Here is a 17,219-nt window from a genome sequence, read left to right as displayed (position 1 = left end):
CTTGAATAAGGAAGAAGTGGTCCAGATCCTGCAGGAAGAGAGGTTAGGCCTCAACCGTGCTGTGTTGAAATGTTTAAAAATCTAAAGCAAGTATTGCAGCAGTGTTAGCATTTGTTACATGCTTAATTCTGGGTGGTAGATCTACAAGTTTTTATTAGTGTGTGTGTGTGTGTGTGTGAGAGAGAGAGAGAGAGAGAGAGAGAGAGAGAGAGAGAAAGTATGCCATATTTTCTTTGGCACCTCAGGGCAACACAGGTGCATCCCGGGAGTCTGCAGGGCAGGTGTTCACCTGCGTGGTGCCCCTGGAGAAGTGCCCCAGCCTTGTGGCCCGTCCTGATCCTTTGGTCTGGCAAGTCCTTTCTTGTTTCACTCTTCACCTCTCACTACATACACCAAGCCTCCCAGCGGGCACTTCTTTTCTGAAGAGCTACTAAAAACAATGAGATGCCTTGTTTGAGCCTCAAGGAAAGAGAGAAGAAAGACCTTTTTGTTGTATGGCATGAATTTTTCTGGAAATATTTGGGTAGTGGAGTGAGAAATGGGTTGGCTGTGTGGATGGAAACATTTCTATATATAGTGACAAGCTGCCATGTTGCGCTCTCTCTCTCTCTCTCTCTCTCTTAGAGCCAATTCTACCTGAGGTCTTCACCTTATTAAATTGCCTTTAATTCCCTGTATCATGTCTGTTGATAAAGTCAGTAGCAGACGTACCCATGACCTCTGTAAGGAAGGTTGTGCAGAAACAGGCATGGTCACGGCCGCCTTCTGCTCGCTGCGTCTAACGCGGTCCTTTCCAAACATCAGTGTGCCACACCTGCAGCCAAAAGGATCACATTCTGGGGCTTCAACCCACATCCCCAGAGTGGCCCTGCTTCGTGGACATCTCCTCCCAGAACCGCCAACCACTAACAGTATGTTTAATCTGGAAGGAAGCTACAGTATCCTGTAGCTCTGCCATGTGGTCACAGGGAGCTAGTCAGTGGCTCAGTAGGGCTTTAGGAAGCATGTAACTCAGAAGGTCCCTCAGAAAGGCATTTGATTTGTCTTTAAAATGCACATCTGCTTCATGTTGAGCCCACAGGGGGAACTGGCTCAGAGTTCGGGCTAAGTGGCCTGGGCTGCCAGCCTAGACTTAGCGGTGACCTGTCTCAGACGTGAACGGCTGCTTTTCCTTTGCAGAGAGAAGATGCATCAGTCGGCCATGTATGAACTGTGCCAGGGGATGCGCCAGATCAGCCTCCAGTTCGTGCGGCTGCAGCTGACCTTTGAGGAGTACTCCGTAATGAAGGTTTTGCTGCTCCTGAGCACAGGTACTTGGATGCCCACCCTGGCACTCTTTCTACATTGTCAGATCATCTTCCTGAAAGAGAGTGGCCCGTTTATGATGCTCAGGTCGTTGGTACCCAGCCCCTGAACAGAGATGCAAAGAAATGGAGGGAGGGTAGTTTGAGTCTTGGATGAGCTAAAGTAGTTGCTGGTGATAAAACTGTGTATATATTAAGCAGTGTAGCACTTCAGGCCTTCACTTCTGTTAAATATCCTTTCGGGCTCTCCTGCCAGCTCGGACCATAAATTATTTCTCCGGACCATAGGGGAGACTTGGGAATAAAGACACAACTCACATGGCTTTATCGGGAGGGAGATTCTCAGTGGTCCCTTGTTAAATCCTGAGTTAACATCCTGAAAATCACCCCAAATTTATTCTTCAAATAGCTTTTATACCAAAAAGTAAACTGAGGGGGAAATTCACTAGCATTCTGTTTCCTAAGTAACCAGGTGAATGTCTCTGGTCACGTCCACACCTTTGTCCATACCTCTCTATGCCCATTTTGTCTTGGCTTCCTATCTTCCTGCTCTGTATGCCAGCTCTGTCACAAAGGCCAAATTAACATCTCTATTCCAGGCGTCCTTCAAATTACAAAGAAGGAGCAGAACAACATTAGCATATCCTGATCCTTTGTTTAGGATGGCGACATCCTGTCTGGAAGTCATGTGACCACCTTCTGTGTGGCCAGGTATGAGCTGGCCTGTAAGTTTGGCCTCCATACAATGTAGGGCCTGTATAATATTGTCCCACCGTATCCGGTTTTGACTATGTAGTACGATTACTTGATTTTTTGCCCTTAGGAAGCTTATCCCATAAAACAAGTTAAGAGATAACTTGAATGCACTGAGAGACATGGTGATCTGCTATGATTGGAGGTAAAAGGTGTGACAGTGGCTCAGAGAAGAAAGGACACTTCTGTTCTACAGAGGAGGGCAGCGTATAGCCAGGCTGGATCTTACGGGCTTTGTGATGGCTCCAGACTGGCTACGAGAAGCACACTGTCTCTTCATGCCATTCTTCTTGGCAAGATGGGGGACGTGTAGGGTGGGGCTGGGGACTGAAGGAAGATGCTAGTATTAATTTCAAATATTTTATGCATGTATTCAGTAAATGTTCAAGATGCATCAGATGCTGCTGCACTAGGGAATAAAATAGGGATGTCAGCTTGGCCAGGTTTGTTCAATGCCTAATGAGAAAATCCAAACCTTATCAGCAGGCAGACTAAAAACACTACAAGGCCAAACCCTTTCCAGTGGGGTCACAGGGTCAGTGCTGCCTTCCGTGGCTCTGTGAAGATGTACCAGCAGATAACTGAGTTTAAAGAGAAAGGTTGAGGGGCAGAAGGCACATGGCCATTCCCAGAAGCACTGGTCACACAATGAGTGGGAACTAGTAGTCTATCTATTCAGGACTGTGAGAGCTGATCTCAGTGACCACCCAGATGGAAGAGGAAAGCAGATCCCAATAAAACAGACCTAATGTAGTCAGTACAGGAGAGGCCACTCCCCAGAATGCCGTAGTGTGAGTGTGGCTTTGAGAGGATTTTGTAGAGTATAATGCAGTGACATTTCATTTGATTTTAATAAATAAAGCTTGCCTGAAAATCAGAGAGTAAAACAGCCCCACTGGTCAGCCTTACAGACCAGGCAGTGGTGGCATACGCCTTTAATCCCAGTAACCACACTAGTTGCCATAGAAACCTGGTGGTAGTGGTACACACCTTTAATCCCAGCACTAGAGTGGAATATAAAACAGGAGGAGACAGCTCTCAGTCTCATTCTGAGGTTCCTGGAGGCAGGTCACCATTTCAGACTGAGGTAGAGGTTAGAGCCAGTGGCTGGCTGCTTGGCTTTCCTGATCTTCAGGTTGAACCCCAATATCTGTCTCTGGTTCTCTAATTTTCCTGGGACAGTATAAATGAATTCTATTTTTTGATTGGTTAGTTTTTTATACCACACTGTATCCTGTTGGAAAAGGCCAGAAGATGGGGAAATGTTGACACTAGAACACAAAAGTCAGGTTTGAAACATAAATAATACTTATCATTATTCATAGTTGAGGCTCAATGGTAAGTAGAATTTCTATGTATGTTGGAATTTTTTATAATAACTGACTTTAATTGGGATAAAAATATAGGTCATTAAAAACTAAAATTGACTAGAAATCAATTATTTTAGATCAGAGACATGTGAGACAGGAATATTCCTCATCGACATTTTACATTAACTTTTATTTTATTTAGTATACTTTACTTAGAATATAATTATATTATGACCTCCCTTCCTTCTTCTCCCTCCAATCTCTCCCATTCCCTTCACATTTATGGCCTCCATTACGGACTTCACATTGCAGTCTCCCTCTCACATTTACGGCCTATTTTTCTTTAACTGTTATTGTTACATATACATATAGATCCAATATTTAAATACAACCTGGTGAGTCAATTTTTTTTCTTTGTATATGTTTGGGGACTGTTCACTTTATGTTGGATAACCAAGTAGGGGGCTCCTCCTGGAAAGAGGCTGATTCTGCCTCTCTCCACAATTACTAGCCACCTCTAATGGTTAGTTGCTTTCGGGGTGCGGAACTCCGAGATTTCTCCCCTTCTGCATTAGGGTGTTGTCTATTGATAGTCTTTGCTCGGGTCTTATTTAGGCAGCCATTCCTAGATGACACAGGTTCACAGCAGACTCCCTGGCCCTCTGTGACCGAATGTCTGATAGACACAACTCGAGGAAAGATTGGCTTTGACTCACTGTGTCAGACATGGTTGTTGACCCCTCATGTGACAGAGGAGCTTCTTCACAGCAGACAGAAAACAGAGAGGGACAGGAAAGGGACAACCCTCACTGACTTACTTCCTCTAGTTAGGCCCACCTAAGTCTTCAGGAAGCCCCAAAAGAGTGCCACCAGCTAGTGAATGTGTTCAAACACGAGCCTGTGGAGGACACAGTCTAGTCAAGGCCATTTCCTGAGTAAAGAACAAAGACCCCGTAGAGCCTTGTTAAAGGCAAAGCAGAGGCAGAAGGGACAGTGTCAGGGAGTGAGGAACTCGGTGTGATCATAAGGTCCCAAGACAGATACAACTGGTGCCGTGGCTTGAGCAGAGAAAGCTGGGAAAGGGAATGAAGACAGCTGAAATTGACCACTGGGCAGATGAAAAGTTCTCTTGGGATTCTATAATCTTTTAAGGGGGGACAAAAGCTGAGGAAATGAGGGGGGCAGCCATAGCCTTGGCAAAGCATTGAGTGCTTGTTTCTCAAACAACCATGCAAGAATTTCCAAATAGAGAAGACGGCACTTGAGGAAGCTTACCAGGGATAGAGGTGAGAGCCAGGGCAATGGCAGGAGACAATGTAGGGGGGAAAACTCTGAACCGAGGACAGCAACCACAGAGGAAATTGAGAGCCAGCAAGGGGTGTCATGGCGAGTAGCATAGACGAAAGAAAACAGGGCAAAGACGAAGGTATGTGTGATCCACATTCGTGCTCCATAAAAGAGGGAGAGTCCTCCTGAGGAAAGTGTCTAGAATTGAGTGGCTCAGAGTAGAGCAGACAGGCAGAGTAAAGCTGGTTCTGAGGAGCAAGCCTGAAGCAGGAGATCAGGGCAGAAGGACTGTAGATGACAGCCTGGCCTCGTGAATGCGGAGCCTCCCATCCACTGTCTAGTGTAACACTCACAGCACCCCTGAGAGTCTGAGAGCCCCCTTAGAAGGTGTTTGTTGGTGTCCTGCATGAATGAGGACTGGGACTCAGGGCTTCAGCTTCTCTGAAGGCGATGCCTTCCTGCTTTCCTGGGGACCAGCTTGCTGAGGTGGGTAACAGCAGCAGGAGCCAGTGAGGATGGGGCAGGCTGCTTGGCTCCCAGGGCTAGCCTGGCAGGGGTGGCCACTCCACAGCTGTGATTCTTGTGAAGGCTGCTCCTAGCCTCTTACTTCATTTTCAGTAAATCTCATGCCCAGGGCAGGGTTCAGTATGCCCAGGTTATCCCAGGCCCAGCCATTCCTCACTAACTGCACCTAGCCCGTTCCCTGTGCAAGGTGTGCAGGGTGAGTGGGAAAAACAGGCCTTCTCCTGCTCCACATCCAGTCAGGGGCTTCCCCACTGTCCAAATATTCCTCCCCAGAGCACAACTTTGCAAAAAAATACCCTTCAATATAGTAGAAGTGATTTTTATCTCATTTTGAAACGGCACTGCTCACTAGTGGTGTTTAGAAACAATGTTTCCCTAAAGTATTAGATGGAAGATAGACTTGCAGTGAAATGTGTTTGCTAATGCTGGTGCTTCTAACTCTTTGCAGATTTGACTCCTCGGACTTAGCTCATGCTTATCCTGTTTACATCAGTTACCCTTTCAGCCTCTAGCAGCTTCTGACATCACTTTTAAACTACCTGAATTCATTTATTAGCTTCCAACTTACTTAATACTTTCAATTCTGAAAAAGTAAAATTATAAGGCAGGAATGCCTAAGGGGTTTTGAAATCCCAGAAGCTGCAGGCTTTGGCTGGCTCGCTCAGCTCCTCTGTGAGGGACTCTGAAGCCGCTCTTGAGCCACGCTAACTTTCATAAAGGATGGCCAGCTCTCAGGGTCTGGCGGTGATAACGGAAGAATCTCACATTCTTTGCTTAGAGAGGAAAGCAGTCCGACTTCAACCTTCTGGCTCTCGCTCTTCTCCAGCATGGAGGTTCTGGAATTATTCCAACAGGCCTGCTGCACTTAATAAGTAAATTCAGAAATTCTGGGCAGACATCCAAAATTCAAGGTTTTGCTTAACTTCCCTTTATTTGTTGATTTGTTTCAACTTCTAAAAAAAAATGTGGCTGGGAATTTGAGGTGGTATACCCCAGTGTATTGTATTTACAGCAATAAAATGTGTAACTGTTAATATTTGATATGAGGCGATATAATGCTGATTCTTTGATAGTACAACTATGAGAAATACAGAGGGCTCTGGTTACTCTAGTTGATATACCAAGCAGTGCCACAATGGCGAATGGAATGCTGTCTTTATTGGTAGATGATTTTTTTCAAGTACAGTCTCCAGCTCACAGAATTATTCATCGAAGAAAGACTTTCTTTAAATGGTTTTGATGCCTCAAAAAAGCTGGCAGTGTGTTCCCGGGCATCGCAGGCTGGCCTTGGCAAGCTTTCAGCTTCCTTTCAAAACTTTCGAGTCCCTGTTACAGTGCTGGTGGTTAGTGGATCCAGCCTCCCTGTCAGTGTGCTGGTTATTGCCAGTTTGATTTTTGAAACTTTGAGAAAGAAACCATTTCTTAGGGGCTAGAAAAATGGCTCAGGAGTTAAGAACACTTGTTTTTGCAGAGGACCCAGGCTAGGCTCCCAGCACCCATATACTGGTTCACAACTGTTGGAAACTCCACTTCTGGGGATCTGATGTCTTCTTTTGACCCCTATGGGCACCAACCATGTCTATGGTACACACATACATGCAGGCAATGGCACTCATACACATAAAATAAATAAACGTTTTTTGAAAAACGTTAAATGGGGCGGTGGTGGCGCATGCCTTTAATCCCAGCACTTGGGAGGCAGAGGCAGGCGGATCTCTGTGAGTTCGAGACCAGCCTGGTCTACAAGAGCTAGTTCCAGGACAGGCTCCAAAACCACAGAGAACCCCCCCCCCAAAAAAAAAAACAACAACAACAACAACGAAAAACGTTAAATGATCTCTTAAATAGCTCTCACTGTTAAAGTCAGATATTTAAGTCACCGCTGCTGTTTGACAAGCCTCGAGGATATACGTGGCGGCTTTCAGAGATTTGTTATCCTACAAGAGCAAATGTAACGAAGTAAAGTCAAAAACCTCAATAGCGTCATGATGGAGGTTGATTTGTAAACTAATTCACATCTTTGTTTGTGAGAACAAGGTTAATGTGGAGGCAGTGGTACACCTGGGATCCAGGGCTCTCAGGAACTCTCTGCAGCCTCCCTAAAGTGCTAATCACCCAAGAAATCACCGTTAATTCCAGTTACAAAAAAATTAGTAAATAGGTTTAATCAAGAAGTAAAAAGGTAAGAGCCGTTTGAAAATGACGGTGCTAATGTCACAAGGTGGATTTTCATGAGGTCTCCATTGCCTAACACTGTGATTCTAGGTGACTGCACCCTTTGTAGGTTTAAAGCCACTTACTGAAAACAAGTTGGAAGCTCATTGTCAGAGGCATCTCTAGCTGCAAGGATTCAGGTGGCATGGAGGTGGGCTTGGGAGAACATGGGCACGCAGTGTCGTGACTCCCAAAGCATTCGCTGTCAGGTAGGGTCTGGCTAGGGAAGCCCGGGGCTCTATGCATATTAGACAAGTTCTCTGTACTCTGCCGTGAGCTACATCCGCAACAGAACCCTCTTTGGAAATGAACTTTCTGTCTCCGTGTAAAAACCTAGTTGCTAAAGAAAACAAATGGAAGAAATATGATTCTTCATTTTTCATTTCATCAAAGTGAAAAGTGAGCACTACTTCTCATTAGAGCACGGAACAGTGTTGCTGATAGCCCTGCACACACCAAACCAACGTGCACTCCGTGATGATGTATAGCACGGAACAGCGCTGCTGTTAGCCCCTCCCCCCACACGAAATACACCAAACCAATGCGCACTTCCGTGATGATGTAGAGCATGGAACAGTGTTGCTGCTAACCCTGCACACACCAAACCAACGCACACTTCTGTGATGATATCTCCACGGTCAGGGGGTCCTGGGCAGTCATAGAAACTGTTGGTCCAGCATTGTCCATGTGGTACGTGGCCAGCTCCATGGTGTCTGCGATTGAACTTGAATATGATAATGCTGCCCCAGCTTAGAGTGTCCCACAAAGCTGAAATACATTTCCCTGCCTCTGGGGCATTGATGAACTGGAATTTAGAAGACACTCAAAAGACAGGCCACACAACCACCATATGGGGCATGGTATTTAGGAGGTAGATGTTGAAAATGGGTTTGAACAGCCACTTATTTATTTTACACTCCATAGTAATGAATTGACTTACATCCCAGTTTCCTTGTCTACAAAGTAAGAATAACAGAGAGCTATGCAATAATATTGGTGTCAGGACAAAATGAGTTAATGTACGCAAAGTAATAACCCATATCTAATAAGCAAGTTATCATTCTTTTATGTGTATGAGAACAAATGTTTGCCGAGGATGTCATTGCCATATGTATTCATAATTACAATTAATTATGACTTAGTCCAGCCTCATAATCGATATGTGAGCTTAAAATATTAGAGGTTATGGAACTGCAGAGATGCCAAAGCTGTGTTTTTCGCGTGGTGAAACGTATGTTTGTGTTCCTTAACACAGTTCCAAAAGATGGCCTCAGAGCCCAAGCTGCATTTGAAGAGATGAGGACAAACTACATCAAAGAGCTGAGGAAGATGGTCACCAAGTGTCCCAACAGTTCTGGGCAGAGTTGGCAGAGATTCTACCAACTAACCAAGCTTCTAGACTCCATGCACGATGTAAGTAGAGCCCTTGATCTCCCCAAAGTCAATGTTCAGTAACCCCCTTACCCCCCCCACACAACTTGACCCCCAAAAGCCAGATAGCTGGATTCCCATGGCTGCTGGAAGAACCGGACTAAAGTGTCTGGAAGGAGATTGCAACAGTTAAAATCCAGCTAAGGTGACGATTCTTTTTCTAACCCTTGGGAAGGGCCTGTGTACAGAGGGTACGGCTGGCTCTGTGCCCTGGACCGGGGAAGATCCTCAGATTTGCTGCAGGTGCCAGATAGAGTTTCACATTTTTGTTTGCCGTTTAGGAAATGTTTGGTTCGTAAAAATGTTTTCTTTAACATTGCATAAACAGTGTCCATCTTCCACAACTGTTAATCTAACAATCCAATCTTTCAAAAACATTATTAGTGGTTCAGGGCCAGCTTGGATCATCTCAATCGTTGCCAAACTCTGAATCCTATATTCATTATTCTTTATAGGAGGCATCGCTCTTGCTCTGGGTAAATACAGAAAGCAGGTTCTGAGTTTGTTTCTGCTTTCATCCATCAGGGGTATAGCTGCCTCGTTGGCTGGCAGCTTTCACAACACACCAATCAGATAACTCTCCCTCTTTCTTCTTTGACTTTGCAAGCGGTTTTTCCACCTCTTGTGCCAAGAACGTTGTATGCAGTTGTGCTCGGTGGGTTCCTCATATTCGAGGAGTTTCCACACCTTCTTTTGGAGAGTTCATTCTTAAGGTTTCACTTGTAGGGTTTGAATGATAAATGAGTTCTTCTCTGAGAAGGAAAATGTTAACAGATTCAGTGGACGAGATTCCTGTTGCAGCCGAAGTCAGTTTATACCATTGCAGCATTCTTTCCTCTGCTGATGGCCAAGCAGGAGGTCGCTTTCTCTTGCTTTGCATGGATGTCTCGGATGAGACAGAGCAAGTTTCTCTTCAGGTGAGCTCGGAGAGGACTGGGTTTGGCATTAGAGTGCATTTGTTGGAAACATCTTGGAAGTGAGATGATGGCTGGTAAGGCTCATGACTCACCCTGAAGGAAACAGGAGAGGGTGTAGCTCGTCTTCCCCGTGGGCAATGTTATCACAGCCTGTCACCTGCGTGAGATGTTCCTTCCCCACCGACCTCACTGACGCCCCTTCTCGGCAGCGGTAAAAGTGGGAACTTAAGGTTCTTCCTCAGTGAATTCTATTCTTTGTACAAACACAACAAGTACTATCAAACTTAGTATGAGGGCCTGGAAAGATGTGCTTTCTGAGCAAGCACAAAGACCTGAGTGCCCAACTAAAAGCCTGGCATGACTGCACCAATAGACAGCAAGTTTGTCAGAGCTTGCTGACTGCCAGCCCCGCTCCAGGTCTGTGAGAGACCCTGCTTTAAGGGAGTAGGCCAGAGAGTTACAGAACAGGGAATCCAACATTCCTCCTCTATCCTCCGCTGTGCTTGGGGAGTAGTTGAGTCATTGGGCTGATTTTCTGTGAAATTCCTCATTATAAATTAGTGTCTTGGGTTTTATTATTTATTGGTGTACAATAAGTTGAACAAATTAAAAATATGTAGTTTAAGTTTTCAATAGTCATGCTCCCATGACATTACCACAGCAGCCAAGCTAGTGTCCGTATCCAACTCTAGAAGTTTTCCCTTCCCTCTGAGGTGGTCCTCCTGCTATCATTGCTTTCCCCTATGGCTTCCTGCTGGTGGACATCTGTCTGAATTGTACAGTGCTGTGTAGGAGTGTGTCATGTAGAAACATTTGTGTGAGTCTCCTTCAGTAGATGTGACCATGCTGAGGCTCACCCACGCCATTTCACTTGCTCAGAAGCTGCGGATGCTGTTTTCTGGGACTCTGCAAGCTCCACCACTGAGGGAATATTCCACAATTCATTTGTGTAGTCCCTGTGATGGACATTCGGCATGTTTCTAGTAATTTTTCTAAATCCTGAATAATTATGCACCAGTCTTTGTGAAAAGACAGACATATTTCTTTTCTTGGGGGAATACCAGGTGGTGGAATTCCTGGTGAACATTACACATAAATTTTTGTTTCTTACAAAAAGTGCCAGAATGTCTTCCAAATGGTTACGATTTTACATTCTCATGAGATGTACCTGAGAGTGTTGAGTGTCCCTCACCCTAGCTGATGACACTTGGCAGAGCTATCTGTTTTTAGTTTGGGTGTTCTGTTTGTTGCATGTTGACCATCATTGTGGTTTTTAATTTGCATTTTCTTTTTTTCTCAATGATATATCATACACATTTACATATACATGATATGTATAATATGATATATGGATATATTATATATATATATATATATATATAGTTTGTTTCTTTGTTTTTATTGACTACTCCCCTTCTTCCTCCCCTCTCCCCTTCTAACCCACCCCCACGCTCCCAATTTACTCAGGAAATCTTGTCTTCTCTTTCTTAGTTGGATTCATGTATGTCTCTCTTAGGGTCCTCTTTGTTGTCTAGGTTCTCAGGGGTTGTAAACTATAGGCTAGTTGTCCTTAGCTTTATGTCTAATATCCACTTATGAGTGAGTACATACCATGTTTGTCTTTCTGGATCTGAGTTACTTCACTAGTATGGTTTTTTTTCTAGTTCCATCCATTTACCTGCACATTTCAAGATGTTATACTGCTGAGTAGTACTCCATTGTGTAAATGTATCACATTTTCCTTATCCATTCTTCACTTGAGGAATATCTAGGTTGTTTCCAGGTTCTGGCTGTTGTGAATAGTGCTGCTCTGAACATAGCTGAGCATGTGCCTCTGTGGTTTGATTAAGTATCCTTTTGGTATATGCCCAAAAGTGGTATTGTTGGGTCTTAAGATACACTATTTCCTAATTTTCTGAGAAATTGCCATTTATTTCCTAAGTGGCTGTATAAGTTTGCACTCCCACCAGCAATGGAGGAGTGTTCTCCTTATTCCACACCCTCTCCAAAATAAGCTGTCATCAGTGTTCTTGATCTTGGCCATTCTGACAGGTGTAAGATGGTATCTTGGAGTTGTTTTGATTTGCATTTCTCTGATGACTAAGGAAGCTGAACATTTCCTTAAGTCAGTCATTTTAGATTCCTCTGTTTAGATCTGTACCCCATTTTTCTTATTGGATTATTTGTTCTTCTGATGTCTAGTTTCCTGATTTCTTTGTATATTTTAGAGATCAGTCCTCTGTCAGATGGAGGGTTGGTGAAGATCTTTTCCCATTCAGGAGGCTGCTATTTTGTCTTATTGACAGTATCCTTTGGTTTACAGAGGCTTCTAAGTTTTAGGAGGTCCCTTTTATTAATTGTTGCAAATACTGAGAGTTTGACATCCTCTTTCCCGATTTGTATCCCCTTGACCTCCTTTTGTTGGATCATTGCTCTAGCTAAGACCTCAAAAACTATGTTGAATAGATATGGAGAGAGTGGTCAACCTTGTCTTGTTCCTGATTTTAGTGGGATCACTTTGAGTTTCTCTCTATTTAGTTTGATGTTGGCTGTTGACTTGCTGTATACTGTCTTTTTTATGTTTAGGTATGTTCCTTGTATCTCCAAGACCTTTATCATGAGGGGGTGCGGTATTTTGTCTAAGGCTTTTTCAGATCTAATGAGATCATCATGTCATGTTTTTATTTCAGTTTGTTTATACAGTGGATTACATTGACATATTTTCATATGTTGAACCATCCCTACATTCCTGGGATGAAGCCTACTTGGTTATGGTGGATGATTTTTCTGATGTGTTCTTGGATTCGGTTTGCCAGTATTTTTTGCACCAATGTTCATGAGGAAGTTTGGTCTGTAATTCTCTTTCTTAGTTGTTTCTTTGTGTGGTTTGGATATTAAGGCAACTGTAGCCTCATAAAAAGAGTTTGGCAGTGTTCCCTCTGCTTTTATTGTGTAGAACAACTTGAGGAATATTGGTATTAGTTCTTCTTTGAAATTCTGGTATAAGTTTACACTGAAACTCTCTGGCCCTGAGCTTTTTTGTTGGGAGATTTTTGGTGACTGTTTCTATCTCCTTAGCAATTATAGGTCTATTTAATTTGCTTCTTTGGTCTTGATTTAATTTTGGTATGTGTTACTTATCTAGAAAATTGTCCATTTCCTTTAAGTTTTCCAATTTTGTGGAGTACAGGTTTTTGAAGTATGACCTGCTGATTCTCGGGATTTCCTCTATCCTTTGTTACATCCCCCTTTTCATTTCTGATTTCATTAATTGGGATATTCTCTCTGTGCCTTTGGTTAGTTCAGATAAAGGTTTGTCTATTTTGTTGATTTTCTCAAAGAACCAACTCTTTGTCTCATTGATTTTTTTTTTTGTGTTGTTTCTATTTGGTTGATTTCAGCTCTCAATTTGATTATTTCCTGTCATCTAGTCCTCCGGGGTGAGTTTGCTTCTTTTTGTTCTGGAGCTTTCAGGTGTTCTGTTAACTCGCTAGTGTGGAATATTTCCAGCTTCTTTAAGTATGAATTTACTGCTATGAACTTTCCTCTTAGCACTGCTTTCATTGTGCCCCATAAGTTTGGGTATGTTGTGTGGTCGTTTTCCTTGCATTTTAGGAAATCTTTAATTTCTTTCTTTATTTCTCCCTGACCCGGTGGTAATCATGTGAGCATTGTTCAGTTTCTATGAATTTGTGGACTTTCTGCAATTAGTGTTGTTGTTGAATTCTAACTTTAAGCCATGATGATCCATTAAGACATAGGGCATTATTTCAATTTTCTTTGTTTCTGTTGAGGTTTGCTTTGCTATTGAGTATGTGTTTGATTTTAGAGAAGGTGCCGAGAGGAAGGTATATTCATTTGTGTTTGGGTGAAATGTTCTATAGATGTCTGTTAAGCCCATTTGAATCATAGCATCTGTTAGTTGCTTTATTTTTCTGTTAGGTTTCTGTCTGGCAGACCTATCCAATGGTGAGTGGGTTGTTGAAGTCTCCCACTAGTAGTGTGTGGTGCTTAAAGTGTGATTTAAGCTTTAGTAATGTTTCTTTTACAAACAAGGGTGCCCTTGTATTTGGGGTATAGATGTTGAAAATTGAGACTTTATCTTGATGGATTTTTACTGGATATAAAATGACCTTCTCCATCTCTTTTAGCTAATTTTAGTTTGAAATCTATTTTGTTAGGTGTTAGAATAGCTACATCAGCTTGTTTCTTAGGTCCACTTGATTGGAAAATCTTTTTCCAACCCTTTACTCTGAGGGAATCTGTCTTAGTATTTGAGGTGTGTTTCTTGTATGCATCAGGATGGATTCTGTTTTCATATCCAATTTATCAGCCTTTTTAGCCTGGGTCTTTTTATAAGCAGTAGAGTTCATTGATATTAAGGGGTATTAATGATCATGATGAATAGTTCCTGTTAGTTTTGTTTTTGTTGGTGGTGGTGGTATTGTGTGTGTGTTTCCCTTCTTTGGGATTTGCTGGTGCAGAATTATCTATTGTCCATTTTTGTGGCTGTAGCTAACTTCCTTAGGTTGTAATTTTCCTTCTAGTACTTTCTTAGGGCTGGATTGTGGATAGGTATTAATTAAATCTGGTTTGTCACAGAGTATCTTGTTTTCTCCATCTATGTTGATTGAACGCTTTGCTGGATATAGTAGTCTGAACTGGCAGTCATGGTCTCTCAGTGACTGCATGATGCCTAGCAGGACCTTCTGGCTTTCATTGTTTCCATTGAGAAGTAGGGTGTAATTCTGATAGGTCTGTCTTTATATGTAACTTGATCTTTTTCTTTGCAGCTCTTAATAGTTAATTAATAATAATTCTGTATGTTCAGTGTTTTGATTATTATGTGGCGAGGGAACTTTTTAAATTTTGATCCAGTCTATTTGGTGTTCTGTAAGCTTCTTGTATCTTCATAGGCATATCCTTTTTTAAGTTGGGAAAGTTTTCTTCTGTGATTTTATTGAATATATTTTCTGTGTCTTTGCGCCAGAGTTCTCCTTCTTCAATTCCTGATATTCTTAGGTTCCATCTTTTCATGGTGTCCCAGATTTCCTGAATATTTTCTGTTAAGAATTTGTAGGATTTAACATTTTCTTGGATCTGTTTCCTCTATCGTATCTTCAACACCTGAGATTCTGTCTTCTATCTCTTATATTCTGTTGTTTATACTAGCTTTTGTAGTTCCTGATTATTTATCCAGGTTTTCCATTTCCAGATTTCCCTCAATTTGTGTTTTTTTTTTTATTTTTCAAGTTTTAAACAGTTTCTTTCACCTGTTTGTTGCTTTTTCTTGGTTTTCTTTAACAGATTTGTTGGTTTCTTCCCGTTTTTTTGTTTGTCTTTTCCTCTACTTCTTTAAGAGACTTTTTCATTTCCTCTTTTTAAGTGCCTCAATCATCTTTATAAAGTAACTTTTAAGGTCATTTTCATCTGCTTCATCTGAATTGGGATGTTCAGGTCTTGCTATTGCAGAACCACTAGTTTCTGGTGGTGCTGTGTCCCTCTTTATGTTGTTGAGTGTATTCTTACCCTTTTGTCTTCCCATCTCTCCCTCCAGTTGGAGCAGGTGGGACCTGTGTTTTTGCTGAGTCTCTTTTCCTCCAATCAGTGTTGTTGGGGACTGTGGCTCCGTTGAAAGCTCCTTCAGGTATAAGCAGGGCAGAGCCTTTGGTGACTGTTCCTTCGGGTGCCTATGGGCCCTAGGCTCAGATGGTTGCTCCTCTAGGCGTAGGCATGGCTACAGATCTGATTGTCACTCCTCCAGGTGCAGGTGGAGCTGAAGCTGGGGCTCTGGTGATCAGATAATTTCTGGAAGCCATGGCTGTTGCCGTAACCTGCTGGAGCCAGCCACACTGCTGAGGCTCCTCTTGGCCTTAATTTGTATTTTCTTAATGGTTGATAGGCTTGGACACTTATTTGTACACTCATTTGGTGAAGTATCTATTCCAATTTTGCTCTGTTTTTCTTTATTATTTTATTATTAGTCGTTATGTTTTATAAAACTTTTAAATAGAGTAGCTACACACATTCTTATCTGTTCTGTGGCTCTTCATTACATTCTCTGAAAAATGCCTTTTGAAGAGCCATATTATGTGAATATGTACTTGCTGCGAAGTGTGTGGAGGTCACAGGACAACCCCAGTACTGGTCCTCACCTGCTGCCTTGCTGGAGACGAAGGATCTTATTTTCCAGCATGGTGTGCCAGGTGAGTGGGCCCTGGAGCAGTCAGAGATTGCCCTGGCTCCGCTTCTCTTCTCCCTGTAGGAACACTGGAATATCAGAGTTTTGCACTGTGTGCCCAGTTTTTCTGTAGCGTTGGACGTCCAGGCTTAGGTGGTTAGTGTTAGGGTTAGGGTCACATTTGCACAACAAGCTCTTTTATACTCTATCTTCCCCGCCTATATGTTTTTAACCTTAGCAAGTATACCAGCTTCTGTTACTGTAACAGACGCTTGCAATAGACTTTTAAAAAGAAATCCGTTATCTTGCGTCACTATTTCATGACCTTCCGTCCTTGACTGGTTGACTTGGTGCTTTGGGGCCAAGCAGCACATGGTGGCAGGTAGTATGTAGCAAAGCAAAACCACTCAATCTCAGGGAGCCAGGAAACAAAGAGAGAAGAGACTTCGGTCATGCAATCCACTTGGAGTGCTCATGTGCACACTCACACACACGCAGACACACAGACTCACACTCACACACAGACACACACACACCTCCAGGCAGCTGACCTCACACTAGGCCCTCACTCCGAAAGCTTCTGCGCCTCTCACTGGCAGCAAGATCCTACCACACGTATGTCACGGGGTGACATTTATAGCCGTGGAATTCGGGTATTATCGCTGGCTTTGCCAGTCATGTTTTCAGTGGTGTGTCTAGAAGTCTGGGGTTGGCCGAGACCACAGACCCTCCTCCTTTTCCTCCCACAGCCCTGTCCTTCCCTGCATCTGCACTTGTAGAAACTTTATCTGTTTTGTTCTGGTTCACCCTGACAGTTTCTGGTTCCTGCAAACAGAACGACAAAGTCAAATCGTCATGGTATCAAAAATGTTTGCTCTTAAAGGAGGTCTGAAAGAATCATCTAGAATGCTTTCTTTCTATTTGTCCAGGACAGAACGCTGGGAAGTGCATGGTAATTCTAGAGGGGCCTTCCTTTCTACCATCCACTCTGACTGGGCTTGGGAATGCCCGTTGGGTTTTCATTTGAGTAAATCCTTGAGTCAACAGTGTGGTGTTTTCCTCAAAGGAACAAATTGCTACACCAATTGCTACAAATTGCTAGTCCTCTCAGCCTAGATCTGATCACTTTTTGGAAAAGAGACCATTTGTTCTTGACTCTCAAACAAGTTAGAGTCACTGAGAGTAACTGATAGTCACTGAAATACAGATTCGCGTGTGTTTCCAGAGCTCACATGTGGGCTCCAGGACACGTGGACGTCTTCCACATGGCGCTCATCTGTGTGGGCAGAACTGTGTC

At 43.1% G+C, this 17,219-nt stretch overlaps 1 protein-coding gene across 4 annotated transcripts in view; it reads left to right on the top strand.

Moving 5' to 3' along the window:
• Positions 1-17,219, top strand: part of Nr3c2 (nuclear receptor subfamily 3 group C member 2) — a 316,877-nt gene that overhangs the window by 271,364 nt on the left and 28,294 nt on the right. For all 4 annotated transcript variants that reach the window (XM_041663287.1, XM_041663285.1, XM_041663286.1 and 1 more), the window contains 2 exons: positions 1,180-1,310; positions 8,649-8,806. In XM_041663287.1, coding sequence (XP_041519221.1) covers positions 1,180-1,310; positions 8,649-8,806 — 289 coding nt within the window. The remainder of the gene's footprint in view (positions 1-1,179; positions 1,311-8,648; positions 8,807-17,219) is intronic.

Source organism: Microtus oregoni, unplaced genomic scaffold (assembly GCF_018167655.1).
Source record: "Microtus oregoni isolate MIOR12 unplaced genomic scaffold, Mior012 000014F_ref0000157, whole genome shotgun sequence".
NCBI classification, from domain to species: domain Eukaryota; kingdom Metazoa; phylum Chordata; class Mammalia; order Rodentia; family Cricetidae; genus Microtus; species Microtus oregoni.
Note: the sequence above shows the minus strand (reverse complement) of the source record. Positions and strands in the feature narration are given on the sequence as shown.